At 37.0% G+C, this 22,352-nt stretch overlaps 1 protein-coding gene across 1 annotated transcript in view; it reads left to right on the top strand.

The window, feature by feature from the left end:
* LOC103089149 (G-protein coupled receptor 98-like) overlaps nt 1–22,352 on the top strand; it is a gene marked incomplete at its 5' end in the record, with an annotated part of 321,935 nt that overhangs the window by 5,134 nt on the left and 294,449 nt on the right. Inside the window, 4 exons of the mRNA XM_007469765.1 lie at nt 2,525–2,774; nt 3,308–3,447; nt 4,964–5,124; nt 12,272–12,372. Of these exons, the coding sequence (XP_007469827.1) occupies nt 2,525–2,774; nt 3,308–3,447; nt 4,964–5,124; nt 12,272–12,372 (652 nt within the window). The remainder of the gene's footprint in view (nt 1–2,524; nt 2,775–3,307; nt 3,448–4,963; nt 5,125–12,271; nt 12,373–22,352) is intronic.

Below are 22,352 nucleotides of genomic sequence, written 5' to 3'. Positions count from 1 at the left end.
CTGTTTGACTTAACATAAAAATAGCTCATAATAGAACATGGTTGGAAGTTGATATTTCCCTCCAATTTTCACAGAGTACTATGTTATATAAAAAACAATTATTGTTATTTAATGGGACATGTCTGATTAAAAGTGTTGTTCAGTGAAGTCAAATAGTTCATGGCTTTGTATAGTCTCAGTCCTTTCTCTTTGTTTTTCCATATTTATGCAAGATCAACAGGATGTTGAGATAGTGGTAGATGTGAACCATCTACCCTGCTGTGAATGTTGATTCCATCTGTGCTCTCAAAGGCCTGGTGAGAACTCAAAAGAGTATAAGATGCACAAAAGGAGTGGCTTTTTCTGTCTTGTTGCCTAATGTATTCTCAGGGCCTAGAACAGTGTCTGGTACATGGTAGATTCTCAGTGGTTATGGTATAATGAGTGAATAGAATGAATAAAGGAATCAATATGTTTTTGGCCATGTGCATCGTCCCTGCAGGCTTGCTGTTTCGCATGTATAATAGCAGTCAGTCAAGAGGAGCGAGCATGGCACATTTGGGGAAATCATCAACCTTTAAATACTGAATATAGAGTATGTTAGGTAGGGTGTGTGTATGTGTGTGTAGGAATCCGATTTAGGATTTTAGAGCGATCATGTTGAGGACTATGTTAAAGATGAGTTTTTTTTAACTCAGGGAACTCTAAAGATGTTGACCATTCTAATATGCATTATTTATACATTGTCTTAAGCAGTATTCAGGGGCATCTCCTGAGAGTGAAGGGTTTGGGAATAGAGCAGGGATATTGAGGAGAATGATGGTATCTAGAACAATCATTTGGAAGCCAAGTAAAAACAATGTCAAGTGGCATTGAGGGTCTGACTGAAGTCGGTCATTGTGGATTTGTAGTGGTGCCAATCTACATGTTAATATGGGTTTTTCCCCCTCATTTAAACCTAGGTGTAAAGCAGATTTGGGGATTGATCAAAGTGAGTGCATTGGAAGGGCATGGATATAGGAGGTTAAAGTGTCAGGGAGAGTGTAGTTGTCGTCAGGCCCTCTTAAGGGACCAGGGATTTGACACACTTGTGTCAGGGTTGGGTAGAGTCACTGTACCTGTTGTGTTTGTCTCAGAATGCCAACGTAATGGGGTCCCTGATAGCGCTGATGGGCTAAATATCAGAAGATTCCAGGGTGGGTGGGTAGGGGGTAGGTTCACTGGTCTCAGTCACATTGTACCTGGTCAGGGGTGGGGAGGTCGACAGTGGCAGCTTTTTAGCTCTGAGTCACCAGTGAAGATGTAGGAAGCTAGATGGGAAGATGAAGAGATGAGCTTTTTATAAGCTGTTGTGGAGGTGCAGATGGCCTATATGGATTGAACTGTTTTAATAGGAGCCTTGGACACAGGGGTCTAGAGCCTGGATGAATGGCTGGACTAAAGATAGATTTTAAAGGTACCAATTCAAATGTGGTAGTTAAAGATTTTTTTAAAAGAGCATATATAGCTAGAGGAAAAAGTTAGCCCTTACCCTTTCTTTTCTTTTTCAAATCTTCTGTTTAAAATTCTCAACTCCGTTTCCCAGGTTAGGGGCCTTGATGAGGTATTTGTATCCATGATACATTTATATATACTCAGCATCTCTTTTGGCCCATGTAACTTTTAAAACTTAATGCATGATTTTTATCCTAATATATTCTCCATTCTTTTTGAGGCAGGTTTCAGGTATGATTCACCTTTGTGTCTCTTCATTGTTTGCAAACGTGATAGATCCACAGAAAAAATGTATCAGATTTTTTGGAGGACTGGTTAAAAAACACAGATTCGTAGAACCTCTAGCCTCCCCCAGGCAAGGTTTCTGATTTAGTAAGAATGGGATGTGATCTAGAAATCTGTGTTTTAAAACAAGCTTCAAGGTGATTTCAGCACACACTGAGGTTTGGAAGCAATTTCACTGAGCATAGGATCTCGTGCCTAGGGAATGTTGAAAACAGTTGTTAAATGGATAAAGATCCCTGCTCAGGGCTGTTTCTTTTATCAGATATATGGTTAAATTGGAAATGATCTGATGGCTTAGAAAGGGGTGAGGTAAACTTGATGAAAACATGGCTCTAGGCATATAAGGTTTATGATATTCTTGAATATAAAGCAGAGTTTCAGTTTAGTGGTGCATCCTTTCCTCAACCTATTCCACCAATGCTGATGTGACTAATACAGAAAAGTACATTTTATAACCACAGATCTGATATCTGTGAAACAGCTTGCAAAAGCCCATGTTTTAGGTTATAAGGGGGATCAGGCAAGAGGATGCAGAAAGTTCTGTGCAGAAAATCCTGACAATTCACCATAAAAGAACTGAAAGCACATTCTCTTTACTGCTCCTGGGTAGGTAGTGTCATGGTTATACATAAAGAAAGGAGCTCCAATGTGATGAATTTTAACAAATATGTTTTTAACAAATATGTTAAAAAATTTTTAACAAATATTTGCAAATACATATGCAGATGCATGCCATTTTAGCAGAACCTTTGCTTTTCTGTCATAGAAGCAAAACCATCCTTGACAGTTGCCCATATTTGTCCATACTGGCTCTTCACTGGTACCCTCAGCAAATCAATGGGCACAAGTTTGAAGGAAAAGAAGGTGATTATATTCGAATTCCAGAGAGGTTATTGGATGTTCCGGATGCAGAAATAATGGCTGGGAAAAGTATATGTGAATTAGTCCAGTTTACAGAGTATAGCAGCCAGCAGTGGTTTATAACTGGAACTAATCTTCATGCCCTGAAAAATAAGGTAATCTATCATTTAAAGAATTATGTGGTTAGAATCTGATTTTTCCTTAGCAAACATATTCCTCAGGATACATTCACTTGATCAGATTTGTGGTAAATGCTAGACATGGTGAGCTAATACGAAACATGTCCTATCTTTATGAGCTAGTTGTAGAATGTTTAGTCTCAAAAATAGTTGGAAATATTTCCTTCATGTTTTGTTAAGTAAAAATATATATATATAAGTGGAGAAAGTAAAAAAAAAAAAAAAAAACCATAGCTTTCTCTAATGCTATATTGTATTGTATGCCCCGCTTGTGATTAAGTCTGACAGTAAATCTGTCAGCTGGAGACTGCTCAGTAGCTGGAGTAGAGGTAGAATGTTTGCAGTGGAAAACCAACAAGACAGCCTGCATTCATAAGCTATGAATAATAGTGACAGTAAGCAAGTAACTAAAATGACTAGAAAAATGAAGTGAAGTTCAGAATGGGAGATTCAATCATGACATTAATTTGAAAAAATCATTACATTTTCTATTCTTTTTGGCATTGTAGGTATTATCTTTGAGTGTGAAAGGCCAGAGTTCACAACCCCTGACCAACAACAATGAGATTCTCTACAGGATTTATGCTGCTGAGCCTAGAATTGTTCCCCAGACATCTCTGTGTCTCCTTTGGAATCAGGCTGCTGCAAGGTACTTGTTAATAATTCTTTAAAATCACAATTTGTTCCTTCCCCATTCCAGTATCATTAAGCCCAGTTTTTTTTGTACTGAACATAGAGGTCTCAGGTGAGATTTTAGACTGGAGAATAACCTCTACACTAAATGAGACAAAGCAGCATAGGAAATGGTCTAGCCTTGTGCAGGTGGCAAACGCAACCAAGCAATTTAAATATGTGTTTAACACATTATGTACTCCTTTATTATTACTACTTTCATGGGACATAGTGTGAGTTCTACTCAATTCAGATAACCTCCTTGTTAATTTATTGAGCAGGGAAGGAATTTCTTTTGACCCCTTCCATCTGGGCTTGTGGTTCTGGATCTTCTGCTCTATGTTTAGAGGGATTAGTAGGGATTTATAATTCTAGTCCACATATGACTTGGAGTACATTTTGGGATTAAAGCCATGCACAAGAATGAGAAGAAGGGCATGATTCTTTCTTTAACTTTCCTTGGCCTAAGATATGTTTCTGAGCAGTTCTCTCTCTGTGAGCTCAACCAGGGCTGCAGGGTCAGGCATTGCTGGCTTAGAAGGTTTAGGGTTCAAATCAGTCACTAGGTTCTGTTTGTTACTGACTTACAGCCACACCAACTAAAATTCTAAAGAGGGTTCAACAGCTTAGTTGGGTAACCAACTGTCCTTCAAACACCAAAACTCTCCTTAGTCTCGTTGTGAAAAAATAATTTTCCATTGAAATTCCTAATGTCCGAGGACACATCTTAAACCTAATACACTCTACAATCCTCAATATATAATTAATACTGAATGTTTCAAGCTTGAATCTGCAGTTGGGATTAAGAAGATTATGTCCTTAGAAAAGTAAAGGGATCAAGAGGCACTGGAAGGGAAGAGTAGTAGTCACGGTAGTCACTGAGGGATGCTCGGAAGGCATGGAATGTGACACTGTATTTGCTATAATCATGACAGTTATTGTGGTAAAAGCCAAACCTTATAGAAGGAAACACCTGAAAGAACCCTGGGAAACATTTACATAATACAACTGGCTCAAAATCCAAAAAAGGTGAGCTAGGAAACTTAGAAAAGCATGAAAGTAATTTATGTGGCTCAAAATAAAGGAGTTGTGAAAAATGAGGAAGGGTGAACACTGCACATTTGATGGTTATGTTGACCTTTCGGTATTCTTGAATGCTAGGGAAGAGTACTTTCTGTTGAACACCTTGAGTGTGTTTGCTTTAGATTAGGTAGGGACTAATACTGCTCTTTTGAGAGGACCAGCTTCTTCGGTATTGGGAATGCTTCTGCAGGTTTAGTTAGTATTTAGGCTGCTTCTTAAAGTATCTGTGGGATCTTTGTGTCATGTCTTGGACGAGGTGTTCCCTCCAATGTTTCTTCTTGAAAATGTGGTCTGCTTACGTCTTGAGTAAAGAACACTTAGGTTCAGTAAGTTATTTTTTCTTTAAAAGCCATCTCAACGCCTAAAGTATTGATGAAAGAGGAGTAGTGACGATTGTGTTTTTGCCCTAGCTGGTTGTCTGACAGTCAGTTTTGCAAAGTGGTTGAGGACACTTCAGACTACGTGGAATGTGCCTGTTCATACATGTCCGTGTATGCAGTCTACGCCCAGACTGACAACTTGTCTTCATACAACGAAGCTTTTTTCTCTTCTGGATTTATATGTATCTCAGGTGAGTTACAGTATTTTTGAGTCAACAATTTAAAATATCGATGAGAATAAAACCCGTTTTCCCAGAGTCTTTTTATGTATGCAAGATGTGGGCATACTGTAATTCATCAACACAAGGAGAAAATGAACTTTCCCATGGTCTTGTTCATTATTTCATACAGCAGTTGTTTATGGAGGACCAACTTTGTGCTAAGGGAAAGTAAAGAACAAGACATAGTTCCAACTCATCTGTAATATAAAGTACAGGGTGGGATAGAAGCTAGATAGTAAGAAAGGGTATAGTTGATAGTGCTGTGATTTAGAAGGCAGATTCTGCAGTGGAATATCAGGATTGTGTGAGATAATATAAACAAAGCATTTTGTATTTTCATTAGAAAATAAACCTATCCCTTGGGTTGATTTGCATTCTGCAGTCTAGAAGCTCTAAATATGGCTTAACCACTGTGTTAAAAAAGAAATTGTCTTTCACCTTCTACATCTAGGTCCCATTTCTGGCAGGAATAGGAACTTGAGTTGTGTTAATGTCTGTCAAACTATTTACCTATAACTTAGCTTTGAATAACTATAGAATTATTCTCATTTGCTGTTTTGATTTTGTGGTTGGGAGTCTGAGAATTCCTTACACTATATTTCTGTCCCCACCCTCATCTATTCTGTGCCCTGAGTCATCTTTTACAGACGTACAGCAGCTTCTGTGAACAACATGCTACATAGAGGACTGGGTATAGGGTAACTGTGAAGCCAAATGGCCTGGGTTCAAATCCTGGTCCTGCCATTGGCTAGTTGTGAGACCTGGGCCTAATATCTCCATTTCCATACCCACAATATATGATTTTAAATTGTGTTAGGGCTTCCCTGGTGGCGCAGTGGTTGAGAGTCCGTCTGCCGGTGCAGGGGACACGATTTCATACCCCGGTCAGGGAGGATCCCACATGCCGCAGAGCGGCTAGGCCCGTGAGCCATGGCCGCTGAGCCTGCGTGTCCGGAGCCTGTGCTCCACAACAGGAGAGGCCACAACAGTGAGAGGCCTGTGTACTGCAAAAAAAAAAAAAAAAAAAAGATGCTTAAATTGTGTTAACAGGGTGGTAGATATACTAACTCAGACAATGTAATTAATTATTCTTCTTTGTCCTGGTTGTTAAATCTTTCCACTATAATTTAATGTTCGGTGTCCTAGTTAAAATATTTTCACTATAATTTCATTTTATAAAGTTATACATTTTCCTTAATGTATCTTAATTCTAAACCTAACTTAGATTCAGTAGCAAAAGTTAATAATTTCTTATTCTTAATAGCATCTTCCATAAGAATGATGTTTCTTGCTTATTAATAGATTCTTCTAGGTACACAGAGTTCCAAAATTAGGTGGAGACATCCTATTTTACTTTGATGCAATCTATTTACAGAAATTTCATAGACTGATGAAATAGAGCCATAAGGTAAAATGCTGAAATAAAATCTATTTAGATATCATTTCATGTATTTCCATAGAGACATAAATCTAAGTGCTAATATAACCCACAAAAATCCTTTGCTTGTTCTAAATACTAAACATCAAAGCAAAGAGTTTTAAAAACTAAAGAGAGAATGTTACCTTGATTTTTTTTAGAAGACTAGCAGGACTGTAAGATATTTCCTGAGAGAATTGTTAATAAATATGCATTTTTGCAACTAACTCTTGAAAAGGCTGGATAGACTTACTCATGTATTTGAGAACCAACACCCCAATATTAATATCTACATTTATTACTTTTGACTTGGACTCATATTTGAAATTATTGGGTTTTTTCCCCTCTGTCCATGACATATTGTAACATGGATTGCATGTTCTGTGGATCAGGAGACATAAAGTCCTATCTTTGTGCTCAGTTTCAGCTTCTGGGGAGGATGGCATTCTATCCCTCTGAGGGCCCCCAGGAACGAGGCAAGAGACTTTTATGTATCTTACATACATATTCTCTAATTTAGGTCAGGCCACACCAAATATCCCTCTGAATTTGGAAGCAATCTGACAAACTCTTTTCATGAAATGTGGTAACATACAATTAGACAGGAATTAAACCCTTTCTAAAAAAAATCAGGATAGATCACAGTGTATCTGTTCCAATTCTAGTTTACAGTTCTGGTTACTTTACAAGAGCAGAACAACTAAAATGATCCAAGTGTATGAAATGGGCATGTAGGCCAAGAAGTTAATAATTCTCCATTTAGAAAGGTGAAAGACTAGGCTATATACCTGTGACTTTTAAAATTGTAAACCAGTTTATCAAATTCCAAGAAATTAAAGTTATCCCTTGAAGCTAAAAAAAGAAAGGATGAGTAAATAACTGTGCACAGCAGTGTAACGTTATGGGACTCGCCTCAAAGGTGATTTGGAAGAAACACAACTTACAATAACTTTAGATGATAATGCCATAATTTTATAGTTATTGAGGAACCTAAGCATGGTTTGAGGTGCTATTACTATTCGGAGAATAATATCAAAGAAACCTGCTCTGCTTCCCATAACTCTGTTGATGTTGGTCTATCTGAGGTAGACATTGGGTTAAAATCATCCTAATTTTGACTCTGGAGTACGATCCATATGGCCTTATGAACTTAATGAGACCCTGTAACGTTCCGTAATCCACTTCGTTTTTAACATCAATACATGAACTAGGTCATGTTTGATGTGCTTGTAGGTGGGTGAGTCTCCTATTTTGAAGTGCTTTTAAGCTGAGACCTCACATTTGTTCTTTTTTGTTCTCTTATGGTGGAGAAATGCTTTAACACATTAGTCAAACTAAAGCTTTCCCTTTTAAATGATGAATAGTTTTATTTACTCTATAGATTACTAAGTATATAAATGCCAACACAATGTCATTGTTTACAGTAAGTAACAGGAGATAATTGTCTATAAATTGCTAAATACTAAGACTTACAGGATAAGTAAATCAGCCCAATCCAGGATACTTTGAAGCATGCTTATTCTTTTGTTCACGTTTATTAAACTGCAAGACTATTCTAAAAAAAAAAAAAAAGAATATTCTAGTTGTGCTTTTACATTTTACAAGCTGATATTCTAATTGTTTTTCTGGAAAAAAACCCAGATGCTACCCATTCATTTTTAATTATTTTTAAATATAAGAGATATTTACTAAATTTCTGTGTCAGATTCTTCTAAAGATATTAAGTTCATATTCACAGTAATCGTTGTCCTAAGGTAGCCATTATAATTATGAAAACAGTTTCATTCTATCAAATGGGGAGTTATTTACAAGAAGAATCGAAAAAATGTCCGAACTTTAAAAAAAAGCAGTTTTAAGGGGTTACTGCAGGTGATAAAGAAGTCAGAGAGCTTAGTCTAATTCTGACATGGCATAAAAATGTTGGATTTCTCTAGCTATGTATCGATAATAACATGTATTGTTTAGGATGGCCCTGATTGCAAGTGACAGAAAGCAACTCAAATATCTTAAATAAGCAGAATTTAGTTTCAGGGTTGATTAGTTCAGCACCCCAATGGCATCATCAGGGGCTCAGCCTCTTTACATTTGTCTATTTTGCTCTCCTCAAAGGTTTTATTTTATTTTCTCCGCCTTGCCCCTACGTGGTCTTGAGCTGGCTGCAGCAGCTCTAAGCATCCCACAACTCTGCCTAGGCTTGCCAAGGGAAAAGCACTTATCTGGATCCAGTTTTAAGAGCAATGAAAACTTTCCTGAAAACCACCCAGAGAGTTTTCCTGTACATCTCTTTGACCAGAATTGTGTTCTGTGACCTTTCATAAACAGTCTTGGGACAGTTTAACACAGCACTCTCCAGTAGATCTTTCTTTGATGATGGAAGTGTTCTGCCCTCTTCAGTGTGGTGGCTACTGGCTACATCTGGTTATTAAGCCCTTGAAATATGGCTGGTACAATTGGAGCCTGAATGTTTAATTCTATTTAATTTTAATTAATTGACATTTAAATAGCCACATGTGGCTAGTGGCTACTGTATTGAACTTCATAGGTTACCCAGAGGCTGGTCTCCTGGCAACCTCTTCTCTCTGGAGTAATCCCTTCCCTCTAATACACAGAACTTGTGTACTCTAAGGTGTTTCGTATTGACTTTTGTTCACCCTAGAAAACTTTTCAGGATTGACGATTTTGTTTTCCTGTCCTTAGCTTATTAGTAGCTGTAATCAAGAGGCATCATGCTGAAGAGAGAGTTGCAGGAATATGGGAATCAATAGAGATGAGCAACAAAAAGTAAAAAAGGTGACAGTTACAGCTAACATTAGGTGGGAGAATAGAAAAAACCTAAGCTAACAAGCGAATAACTGATTTAATAATCTAGTGATCATTTGGTTTTTAGATTGATCTGTAGAGAAGACAGAGATACATAAGTAAAGCAATACAAAATTTATAACTATTTTAAAGAGATTTTCATGGGAAAAAGTATTAATGTATGGCTTGTGGAGGGATAAACTTCAGTGATTTGGACAGTATGTCCCATTTGTAAGTGATGCCAAACGGTAGTTATTTACTGGATATCTGTATTCATATACAAACAGTACATATGTATATACACATACAAACATTCGAATATTGTATAGATAGATAAGGTCTTTGGTCCACTTTGGTAATGGCAAAAGAATCCAGCGGTTCTTTAGAGTTTTTCTTATCTAAATCAAAGATTATCAATGTTATCATTTTGTTAAGGGTAATTTATTTTCCATCTTACTGTCTAATCATATAGAAAAGTTATTTGTGTTAGTAAACTGATTAATTGCTTTTTTCCAATGGATTCTGTAACCTACATAGTGCTAGGGAAAAAAACAAATGAAAATTATTCAATCAGCAACTTGTTTTTCTACATAATTGCCAAGGAATCAGTTTTTACAAACCTGTTTAGAGTATACCTTTAGGTAATACCTGGAATTGTTACACTTTATTTTAAAAAATTTCTATTTATAATTATACCTTTTTGTACCCTGTGATTTACATATTAATGGAATTTAAACCAAAAAAAAGTTACAATTTTTAAAACACTGACTTGTAAATTTAAATTATGGATGCTGAATATAGCTCTTCAATATCAGATAAGAAAATAAAAGATAAATACTTAGCATATAGTGTTTAGGAACTTGGTAATTGAAGTATTTATTTCTTTAAATCTAAGGTATTCAGTATCTCTCCCAAGGCCAGTTGAGGCTAGGCCGCTTGAGGTTTTTTTAGCCGCATTCTTTTCTCCTAAATAAAAAATACATCTAGATAATCATCATACATTACACTTACAGGCTAATAGAACCTAGCCCATTCTCCTGCCACTGGCTTTGAATCCTGGACTGCCACCAGGTGTCATGCTAGCATTTTAATTGAAGCTTAATAAACTTAATTAAATATTACTGATCTGGTCAAGTTTAACTGTACTAAATTTATATCATGAAATGGAAGTATAGTGGAGAATTACCAAGTTAGGGGAAAAGGCTGTGAATAAGTTCTTCTTGTGAACTAGAAAGAAACAGCTGACTCAAGAGTATTTCTCCTTTGCCCAGCCCTAATCCCCTTGCCTCATATTGTTACCATCCACCACAGTAAACTCACAGTAAAGTACATATTTGTGATCATGTGGCCGGCAATGAAATGAGACTTCCAAGGCCCTGCTTTTAAGTCAGTGTGGTAACACACACAGACCCCCACACACACACTCATACACACACTCTCACACTCAACCTGAACCTTCAGTTTAAGGTGACTCTGACCATCACAGGAAGTTCAAAGTGTACATTTGTGAGTTTGGAGCAACAGCTTAAATAGTTTATAAGCTACCTAAGTAAAAATGCAGTTTCTGGCTATACTGTGTACCTGTGTGGGAGGATTAGGCAGGCAGCCCCAGGACCTGCACACCTGTCCCAGAACACCTCATGGCAGCCTTCCTAAAAGTGGATTACTCCTGATTTCTTGGCCACATTTCTATGCTGAAAGCCTTGGCTAATGCAAAGCCTCACTTCCTGTGTGGAACTTTGTCTACCTAATGCAAACCTAAACATATTGAAAGCTTTTCCCAGAAGGATTTCTGAGAGGCATTTCTGTGCTGACAATTAGTCACAGACCCCATGTGCGCATTTTGCAGGTGCCCAGTCCACTTATGCCAACATGTGGTGTACGTACTTGAGAAGTTTGTTCCATGGCTTCAGAGAAGATAATGAAGAAACAAAATGTTAAACAAATGCAGCGTCTCCTGCTTGCCGCGGAGGCATTGATGCATGAGCTAATGCATGCAGAGTACAGGGCAAAGCAGCATACACAAGCCAGTTGTTATGTTTCAACACTTCTTAGACAAAATAACCCTACTGAGGATGAGAGTGGAGTAAAAGGCTTAAGTGATAAAGCAAATAGGTTACTTTGTGCAGCACATTTAAATTTTAAAAGGCAGGAAATATTTTTAAAATATATATATACGTTCTACATTTAAAACCTAACATTAAAAGAAATTCATACAGATTGCAAGATAAAAGATTTATGGGTTATCATGAGATTCTGATCTTCCCCTTGAAGTGGTATAGGTAGGTGAATTCAAGTAGATTTAAAGAAGATAAGAATAATGTTCTTCACACTACTTGAAAATGTAGGTGTTTAGGTTAAAAATCATCTCAGAAAGAACACATTTTGTTTCTGGTTTTGGCACCCAGGAGCATAAGGTTGCTTTAAAAATTCATGATCACCACTGTTGTAATTACATAATTATTTCTAGTAGACAAAAAGGGGTAATTACCAAACCTGAGTTTTGATAGCACCATTCACAATTTTATGCCTGAAAAATCCTATTCACCTCCTTAAATATCTCTATTTAGCAAGCCACCTGATCATGGAAAATTAGATTGGAATTTGATTCTTTTCTTAAAGAGTAAAGCTTGTCTAAATTATTAATCTGCTTAATTTGTGCTTTCTTTTTAGTAGGGAAGTAAACAAGTAGATATTTGAAATTTAAAGTTACCCTTTGGGCTTAATAAGTGTGAGGATTTTATATGTCTTGTCAAGTGGACTGGATTAAAATTGGAACATGAATGTTCCCTGAGATGTTGTGCTGTGTGGCCTTATGTGCTTATCTTTTCCAAAGATTTTACCATGCTTCTGTTTATTCATGGATTGTAAAACCACACATGGGCTTTTTTGTTTCTACAGGTCTCTGCCTGGCTGTTCTTTCTCATATCTTCTGTGCCAAGTATTCCATGTTTGCAGCTAAACTTCTGACTCACATGATGGCAGCCAGCTTAGGTACACAGGTAGGAGAGCACTGGGATTTCCCACTTTCATGTGATGTTCATGTTTCTTCTTCTGTGATCCTTGAGCTGAATGTATAAGTAAAGTTTAATCTCAATTTAGTTGAAATAAGCTTGTTTAAATTGTAGTGGAGGAGGATGGGGAAGGAGAGCAGTAAGAGGAAATGAGAGTATCAGGTCTAAAAAGTGTCTTTTGTGAACTTTCTACAGAGAAATACCTTAGTGTCACCGCTTACAAGAAAATAACTGCTGCTTATCGTGAAGCATCATATTGTCAATTTATGTATTACTAATGTGTATATATGTTAAAATGAGCACAGTTTAATTTAATCTGAATAAAATATGCTCTGTTACAGATCCTTTATACGGAGGGCATTAAAATGATATATACTATTTATTTATTTATTTATTTATATTTGGCTGCATTGGGTCTTTGTTGCTGCACACAGGCTTTCTCTAGTTGTGATGAGCGGGGACTACTCTTCGTTGCCCTGTGCGGCTTCTCGAGTGATAAAGCAAATAGGTTACTTTGTGCAGCACATTTAAATTTTAAAAGGCAGGAAATATTTTTAAAATATATATATACGTTCTACATTTAAAACCTAACATTAAAAGAAATTCATACAGATTGCAAGATAAAAGATTTATGGGTTATCATGAGATTCTGATCTTCCCCTTGAAGTGGTATAGGTAGGTGAATTCAAGTAGATTTAAAGAAGATAAGAATAATGTTCTTCACACTACTTGAAAATGTAGGTGTTTAGGTTAAAAATCATCTCAGAAAGAACACATTTTGTTTCTGGTTTTGGCACCCAGGAGCATAAGGTTGCTTTAAAAATTCATGATCACCACTGTTGTAATTACATAATTATTTCTAGTAGACAAAAAGGGGTAATTACCAAACCTGAGTTTTGATAGCACCATTCACAATTTTATGCCTGAAAAATCCTATTCACCTCCTTAAATATCTCTATTTAGCAAGCCACCTGATCATGGAAAATTAGATTGGAATTTGATTCTTTTCTTAAAGAGTAAAGCTTGTCTAAATTATTAATCTGCTTAATTTGTGCTTTCTTTTTAGTAGGGAAGTAAACAAGTAGATATTTGAAATTTAAAGTTACCCTTTGGGCTTAATAAGTGTGAGGATTTTATATGTCTTGTCAAGTGGACTGGATTAAAATTGGAACATGAATGTTCCCTGAGATGTTGTGCTGTGTGGCCTTATGTGCTTATCTTTTCCAAAGATTTTACCATGCTTCTGTTTATTCATGGATTGTAAAACCACACATGGGCTTTTTTGTTTCTACAGGTCTCTGCCTGGCTGTTCTTTCTCATATCTTCTGTGCCAAGTATTCCATGTTTGCAGCTAAACTTCTGACTCACATGATGGCAGCCAGCTTAGGTACACAGGTAGGAGAGCACTGGGATTTCCCACTTTCATGTGATGTTCATGTTTCTTCTTCTGTGATCCTTGAGCTGAATGTATAAGTAAAGTTTAATCTCAATTTAGTTGAAATAAGCTTGTTTAAATTGTAGTGGAGGAGGATGGGGAAGGAGAGCAGTAAGAGGAAATGAGAGTATCAGGTCTAAAAAGTGTCTTTTGTGAACTTTCTACAGAGAAATACCTTAGTGTCACCGCTTACAAGAAAATAACTGCTGCTTATCGTGAAGCATCATATTGTCAATTTATGTATTACTAATGTGTATATATGTTAAAATGAGCACAGTTTAATTTAATCTGAATAAAATATGCTCTGTTACAGATCCTTTATACGGAGGGCATTAAAATGATATATACTATTTATTTATTTATTTATTTATATTTGGCTGCATTGGGTCTTTGTTGCTGCACACAGGCTTTCTCTAGTTGTGATGAGCGGGGACTACTCTTCGTTGCCCTGTGCGGCTTCTCGTTGTGGTGGCTTCTCTTGTTGCGGAGCATGGGCTCTAGGTGTGCAGGCTTCAGTAGTTGTGGCACGGGGGCTCAGTAGTTGTGGCTTGCAGGCTCTAGAGCACAGGCTCAGTAGTTGTAGTAAGCCCGTGTAAGCACGGGCTTAGTTGCTCCGTGGCATGTGGGGTCTTCCCGGACTAGGCCTCGAACCCATGTCCCCTTCATTGGCAGGTGGATTCTTAACCACTGCGCCACCAGGGAAGCCCAAAATGATATGTACTTTAAGACATCTGGATAATATATTTTGCTTCATTTAATATTATAGAATACAGTTTGGTAGAACATTCTTTTTTGAAAAACCGTTTCTATGGCAGAAGAAATAGTGTGAAAAGCATTGAGTCATTCATTAGCATGCATTTTAAAGCATACAGTTTAAAGCCCGGAAGGCAGATCAAAAAGATGAAATTAAATGCCTTTTCTGTCCATAAGATATTCACAGTCTGGAACAGTAGATGTACATACAAATAACTCTAATGCAGTCGAATTAGTGTGAACACAGACTATTTGTGAATATAGTTGAGGACTTAATATTTCTGTGAAGGTAAGGGAAGTCTCCCCAGAGGAGGTGATATTTGGGATGGCCTCAAATGAGAAATTCATGCAGTTTGTTGATTAGGAGTAAGATGGGCATAGACATCTATATAAGCAAATAGGAAAAAGCATAATCACTTCTACTTGAAGACTGTAATTACAGTTTCAACCGGAAGAATACACTATATAATGTTATTATTGAGAAAACTTTGTAATATTGTTTTATAAAATTTCCTCGTTTCTGGGTAGGTGGGTGCACATCTGAAGTGCAGAAAATGCTGGTGCCTGATTGCGTGCTGGTGTATGCATGTGTTCAGTTTACGTAAATTTATTGTGCTGTCCTTATACTTAGGAGTTGCATGCATTTTAGAATGCTAATGGCATTCTATTGAACTCCAAACAGAACCTTTAAAAATAATGCTAGAGGAGGAGCTGAAATGTAAAATGGAAGATTATCTGGGACATTGGACTTCTCTTGCCTTTTTTGGTCCCAGGAATGAAAATGACACGAGTAAATTTCATAACTTTATTTTTTAGGGAACAATGAAGTACTGAATTCTAAGTAGAAGATCCCAGATTGTGCTTTTAAAGTACCTATGAACTATGAGAGGTAACAGCTGTTACCAGAGGGGGACTTACATTGAGTTTGACAAGACTATTTATATTGCCTTGGTAGCTATCTTAGTTGTCTGATCTTGCCTTTGCTTCTTGTATTTAAGATCTTAGAAAACCCACCTTCCATAATTAGAGTTTACTTGGCTGTATTCATCACCCACTCTGGTGATTTTTTTGGCAGCAGAATTTGTACAAGTCTTAATTATAGAACCATAGAATTACAGACAACTCTTCAGTGTCCTAGCAGACAAATTTGCTCATGTCTCGGGATGTAAAAAAAAGACGGGATTTATATCTTGGGACACTGCCTTCAGATTCACATTATACTTAACATTAATTTTGGAGAAAATAGTCAAATCCATGTTATTCAGTATATTTTTAGAATAGATAAAGCAACGTGGCATGAAAAATCCTACAATGTATGACTTGTCACGTGATGTAACTAAAAAAGAACTTCCGTAGTTTATTTTTGGCAGGAAGAATTGTTGATAGGTTGTGGATAGAAAGTACTGTCTCCTCAAAATGTTTTACCTATCTACTTTGATTTTTAAAAATACTCTCTAAATTAAAAAGAATAATTTTCTCCTTTAAAACCTTTTAGCAAAGCCTTTGAAAAATTCTTAGACTCTCCAAAAAAAGGAATGAAGCTGACTGCAGGAACTTGGGCCTTCCCTTTCATTTATGAATTTTAAAATCACGTTTATATCTCCAGTTACAGAATCTTGCCAGTGGGGGGATTCCAGTTCCAGTCTTGGACCTCTCATTTGGGATCCTCCATCAACTATATGTTCACATTCTTATAGTTTGTTTCCTGTAGAGAAGTCTTAAAAAATACAATTTGGCCTGTGGGTCTTTGGCTAAAAGAGTAAAATTTCTCTAGCTGACCTCAAGTGTTTGAGTTGTGAATACTCTGTAGACAGGTCTGCCAAGACCATTTGGTTTTAAATCTTTATTGCTGGCCTAGGACTAAGTCGAATGGCTTTTGTGGAAAGGGGAAGAATGAAAATGTAATGGCCTCTGACTTCCTTTCAGGGCAGTGTGTCAGTGAGGGAAGCAATCAGCATCAGGAAAATGTGATAGTCTGTATTTCTCGAAACATATATTGTATCTAATGTTCTTCCTTTAAAAGACAAAAGATTCTGCTTTAATCTAGAATTTATGTCATTCAAGCATCTTTGAGAACCACTGACTAAATTACCAGCAGGTGGCAGTAAAAGATTTTTTTTTTTTTTTTGCAAAACTGGTTTTTAGTCTCTAGCAAAGATGGAGTTCAGTAGAGAACTTGAGATGTTTTCACAGCACTTCTTGCACTGGGCTAGAGAGTATTCTTCTGCAACTTAGCAAACATGCATTTGTGATTTTCTACCTTTCTCTTTTTATCCCCTTTGTTCAGAATTGAACTAATGAGTCTGAAAGGCACGGTAAGAAAGCTTGCGCATCACTAGCTTGGACTATATCTTTCTGTCATTTATCATTTATAGTTAAATTCAGGGGTATAACATTATTTTCATTATATTTATGTTGTTATAAGCTTTAAGAAGTGTGCTGTTGGAGAAAAGTATGTTTATTTAAATGTCACAGAAGTTTTAAGATAAGGTCTGTGTTTTCAGTATTGTTTATTTTAAAAGTATGTATTTTTCTTCAGTGCCAAGTTGTTTCTCACTCATCTAAAAAAAATGATTAAATGGCAAGAAATTGTGAGATCATTATCTTTAAATATGAAGGAGAAGAGAGCAAACAAATTTTCATGGCATTGGTGATATTTCTTGGAAAAACATCTAATTATATCTTAGGAATTTTTATCTTAGAATCACATTGCCAGCCCATGTGTGCCCTGATAAGGCTGGTAAACAACTAGGACAAAGGACAAGTTTGCAGTTCAGGGTTCTCAGTTCTGGGGGTTCTGTCAGGAAAAGCAATTCTCCAAATCTAAAAAAAGAACAGAAGTTTCCTCATAGAAAGATGATAAGATAGAACTGCATTTACTCTGATTAATAAACTTAACCAGAGGGAAACGTTTGTTTGTTTGTTTTTTTCTCTGTTTTTTGTTTGCATGGCTTAAGCACCTTTTTCTGAAACTGGAGAGCAAATTAGTCTAGAAAAAAATATATGTAAAAATACTCTCTGAATTCAGATGACACCGAATATCTGAGAATTTGAAATACTTAAATATGAATTTTGGGTAGCCGCTGGATGTATGGGAGTTTTAGCTTCCATAGGCCCTCTCCTTAAGAAGGGACAAGGAAATCGCCTTAAAATTCAGAGGACTGTTCTCTGGAATTTAGCAAAAAGTTGGACTGTAAGTGACTTGTCCAGTTTCCTCATTCTGTAATGCTTTGGGATGTCATCTTGCAATGTCATTTTGTTTCCCGGGTAGGATCCTGTATAGATACTCCTGCCAATAGATTCTGCTTTAATCTGCAATTTATGTTATTTTAGCTTTGAGTATCTAGCATTTTTGAGACGCAGAATCATTGTCTGTATGTGAAGGAAGCCAGAAGCCAACTGTGACCTCTTCAGTACTGATTCCTTATGGCTACTCCAGGGTCTGGTTTCTCTCCTGGCAGCTTGCACTGTTGTGTTGAGTCTGTCAGCTCAGGAAAGTCACTGTGTATGTAGGGTCTGAAAACATGTATCTTATAGGCATATCTTTTTGGATTGAAGCAGAGTCAGACAGAAATTGTAAAATGTTCATTACTCAGAACAGATTTTTCGTTAGTTGGAAGTTTTAGTTAATTGCTTGTTAAGCAGGGTATCCTTTGTTATTTCTGCTTTTGTTATTTAAGAAAAAGGAATTTAAGAGTTTGAGTACAAGAATAAAAATTGGACCTTGCTTTGAGGATTGGGAAGCACGAAGGATCTTTATTCAGTGAAACATTTATGATCATTTGTTAGTGTAGATGTAAATGGATTAGGAAAGTGTTTCCTAAAGTTGGATGTAGGCATCTTGTTAAAATTCAGATACTAAATCATTAAGTCTGGGTGGGTGTCTGGATCCCACTAGTTGAGAGATTAGGTTAGCTCTGTTAGGACCCAGATACATTTCTGGTGGTTGTTGCTGCTGTTGCTGTTGTTGTTCTTATTATTACTATTATTATTATTACTAAACCCATAGTACTAACCTGTTTTCTTTACTCTAAAAATTATTTGTGTAAGAAATTCCATTAATTAAATTATTACTTCATTTAAAGTGTCATTGCCTTGAAACCGCTTACAAACATTTATCTTTCCATCCTGAAGGGAAAACTTCGGCTACCGTTTCCTTCTGGCTTTCTTTTCTTCCTCCTGAGTTACTAAGAAAAGATCCTCAGACATGGGAACTAATGTAGGACTGAGGGTGCAGACCAGACTTTTATTTTGGTTTTTCTCATAGCATTTCACACTTGCAGAACTTCTCAGTATTGTACATGGACGTAAAACACTAGAAAGAAGGTGTAACCAGCACCTCCACCACCATTTCTTTCCTATAAAGAGCTTGTAAGCGCCTCCACTTCAATAGTATTGAGTATGTAAGGCTTTTATTTTTTATACAGAAAATTGTTAGGTATTTAACTGTACCTTTCCTTCACATAGACATTAATTTGGTGAACATGAATAAAGAGCATTTTGCACACAGATATGAATATACATTTGAGTTGAACTTATTAAACTATTTGATTCTGGTTTAGGTATGCTTATTAATGTGGCCAAAATAGTATCACATTCATGACTATGAATGCCCATTCAATCATCCAGCAGTGAAATTAAAGCAAAAAAAAAATTGAACAAACCCTACTTATCCCCCATCAGGATCATCATTCATCTATGAACTCACCTGCTTCCACCTCATCTACCATATGCACAGTATTGAGATTGTGCAACGGGAAATACCAGGCAAGATATATACACATGAAGCATGTAGATAACAGTCTGAAAATGAACCTTATGGTAAGAACCAAGTTGTACTGTAGAAGAAAGTCTCCTCTTCTCTAGGATACTAGGTAGTATTGCATAAGCTATGGGTGAGAGCCTTAGCTTGAAAAGGCTCCACAGAGCAAGTGGAATCAGACTTGGTTGTTGAAAGATGGATAAGATTTGAAGAAATAGGATGTGGCACATTCTGGGCAGGGGAAAAGAACAAGAATAAAGACCTGAAGGGTTTAGTGACCCTGGGAGTTCCAGTTAGGTAACACCTGCCCCTGGGCATAGGGAACTAGATAAGCTGATTGAAGGTGAGGTAGTTGTATATTGTCTGAGAATTGGTGGGAGTCACCAATGGAGTAGTCCGAAAGGGCACAGTGTGAAAGGATTGTTCCAAAGGATTGATCTGGCAATTAGGGTTTAAATAAAAAATGGGTTAAAGTAGAAGAATGCCTGGAATTCGGGAGATGGGTGTAGAGAGGCAGGGTGGGGAGCTTTTACCATCATCTGGTTATGTTGGGTCACGTAACCAGTGGCAGTGGACAGTGGTAGTGGCAATGAGAATTCAAAGGAAAGAAGAGGAACTAATCATAAACACCCTGTTTTGTGCTATGAAGGTATTACTGTTTTAGTTTTCTATTTAAATCAATACAAAGGTCACACTGTAAATTTTATTTTATTTAATAAACGTATTAATAAACATTAATATAATACCTACTAAGCATTATATGAGGTTGGCACTAGTACTCTTCCTATTTTACAACTGAGGAAACCGAGGCACAAAGAGTTTTAAGTTACTTGTCCTAGGTCACGTAGCGATACGTTACAGAACTGGAAATTGAACATAAGCACCCTTTAACCACTACGTATACTGCCTCATAAATCGTGAATTAATGAGATTTACCCTATCACCAAAGAGATAGATAGCCTTTCCTATTTAAGTCATTTGAGAAGGATACATGCAATTTTGGGCATTAGGAATTTAGAGTTCCCATAGCACGTTTAAGCTAGTGATTTCAATGTCAGCTACATAAACAAGTGTTGACACTATAAAATAGTTCTTTGGGACAGGTTGAGGAGAGAACCTGATTATAGAATACATGTAACTAATGTCACAAGGGCTTGCCTTTATGGCACCAAACTGTGCCATAAAACATTTACATGTATTGCTTTATTCACTCCTTGTAACAACCAGATGAGGTGGGTACTTTTATCATCCCTATTTTACAAATGGAAAGAATGGGACTAAGAAGTTCAGTTACCTGCCCTAACCTTCAGAGCTAGAATGTGGCAGCTGGAAGGGTCTGAACTCAAGTCCATCTGCTTCCAAAATCTGTGTGTTTTAAGACACTGTGCCGTGTGGAATGAGAAGGATCATTAGAAGCAGCTAACTAAAGCATAGTTAAAGTTTCTGAGGCCAAGGAAGGAAAAAATGTTTCAAATGGAAGGATTTAGCATCAGTGGGAGATTAGTCCTCCAGTTTGGCAAGAACAAAGTCACTGGAAACCTTGGTGAGAGATGATGAAAATAAGACACAAAAGGTTAGGGAGTTCGGTCAATCGGGAGGAAATGGAAGGGCTGTTTCAGACCACACCTGAGAGAAGCTTGGTGGTGAAAGAAGGGACCTGTTGGGGCACAAGAAGCGGGAACAGCTCTGGCGCCTCTGATATAAAAAGCTCGCTGAAGGGAAGCTGGACCCTGGGGCTACCAGCTACCACCCACCAAAGGGGTAGGTCTCCTCCTCTCCCATCCCACTCCCTCTCCCACATTGGTATTTTTATTTTCTTGAAATAGAAACTTCTTTAGAAGTTTGATGAAAGGGTAATAGGAATTGGTAAATTTCTCTGTGATCCATGTTTTTATTTATACTTTTTGATTACTTTGACATTTTTTATGCCTAAGACGAGTAACTCCCTGCTTGAGTGCCTAACCTAATCATGTATACCTAGGAGATGATTAAAGCTCTAGTTTGAGCTCGTTTTTTCCCCCCATTTCTTGAATCCAAATTTTCTTTGATGACCTTACATTTTTGGTATTATTATTATTAAATTTCATGTAAACTTGCAATCAGTCATGAAGTAAATCTGTAGCTAGTGCTTATCAAATAATTTTAGAATCCATTCTGCAACCAAAGATATTAATATTATGCTATTCACAAGTATGCTTTGAGGGATTTAAGATGGTATTGGCATTTAAATGGAGGAAAACTTGAAGAAATAATAAGTTTTATGTTTGCTTTCTTCTTAAGAACATATTAATATATCAAAATTTTTTATTCTTAAAATCTTTTAATAATAAAATCCAGCTCCTTTTTTCCAGCAAGCTTTCAAAATTCAGCTCAACCGTAGATTCACTAAATTGAAAATAAGTGGACGCTGAAGATACAAAAATAGTATCATGGTCACACTACTGGGAAATTCAAACTTTCCCGAGTGCTGAAGTAGCAAAGCAACAGAAAGAGTGAGTAATATTCTGAATGAGGCTACAGTGACATTATCATGTTTGCAACATGGCTTTTGTTACTAGGAAAAATTGTGAAGCAAATCCAGACTTTACCAGAAAATACCAGTTTGGAATCTTCTGTTACAGCCTCAAAAATATAAACTATCCTTGACTTTTAAAAGTCTTCTTTTGATCTCCCTAAGTAAGGAAAATCAACATCTGAGAAAAAATGTTTTCATGAAAGTTTAATGATAGCTCTAAAGAACTTTAAGTAACAAATATGGAATGTAGGAGGAAGAGTCCCATTTTTGGAATTAGAGGACCAAATGGGGGAATATCTCTGAGCTGCAATCGGAAAATCATTGGAAAAATAATAAGAATGCCTGGGCTTCCCTGGTGGCGCAGTGGTTGGGGGTCCGCCTGCCGATGCAGGGGACGCGGGTCCGTGCCCTGGTCCGGGAGGATCCCACATGCCGCGGAGCGGCTGGGCCCGTGAGCCATGGCCGCTGAGCCTGCGCGTCCGGAGCCTGTGTTCCGCAACGGG

Source organism: Lipotes vexillifer, unplaced genomic scaffold, assembly GCF_000442215.2.
Source record: "Lipotes vexillifer unplaced genomic scaffold, Lipotes_vexillifer_v1.1 scaffold67, whole genome shotgun sequence".
In the NCBI taxonomy this organism is placed as follows: domain Eukaryota; kingdom Metazoa; phylum Chordata; class Mammalia; order Artiodactyla; family Lipotidae; genus Lipotes; species Lipotes vexillifer.
Note: the sequence above shows the minus strand (reverse complement) of the source record. Positions and strands in the feature narration are given on the sequence as shown.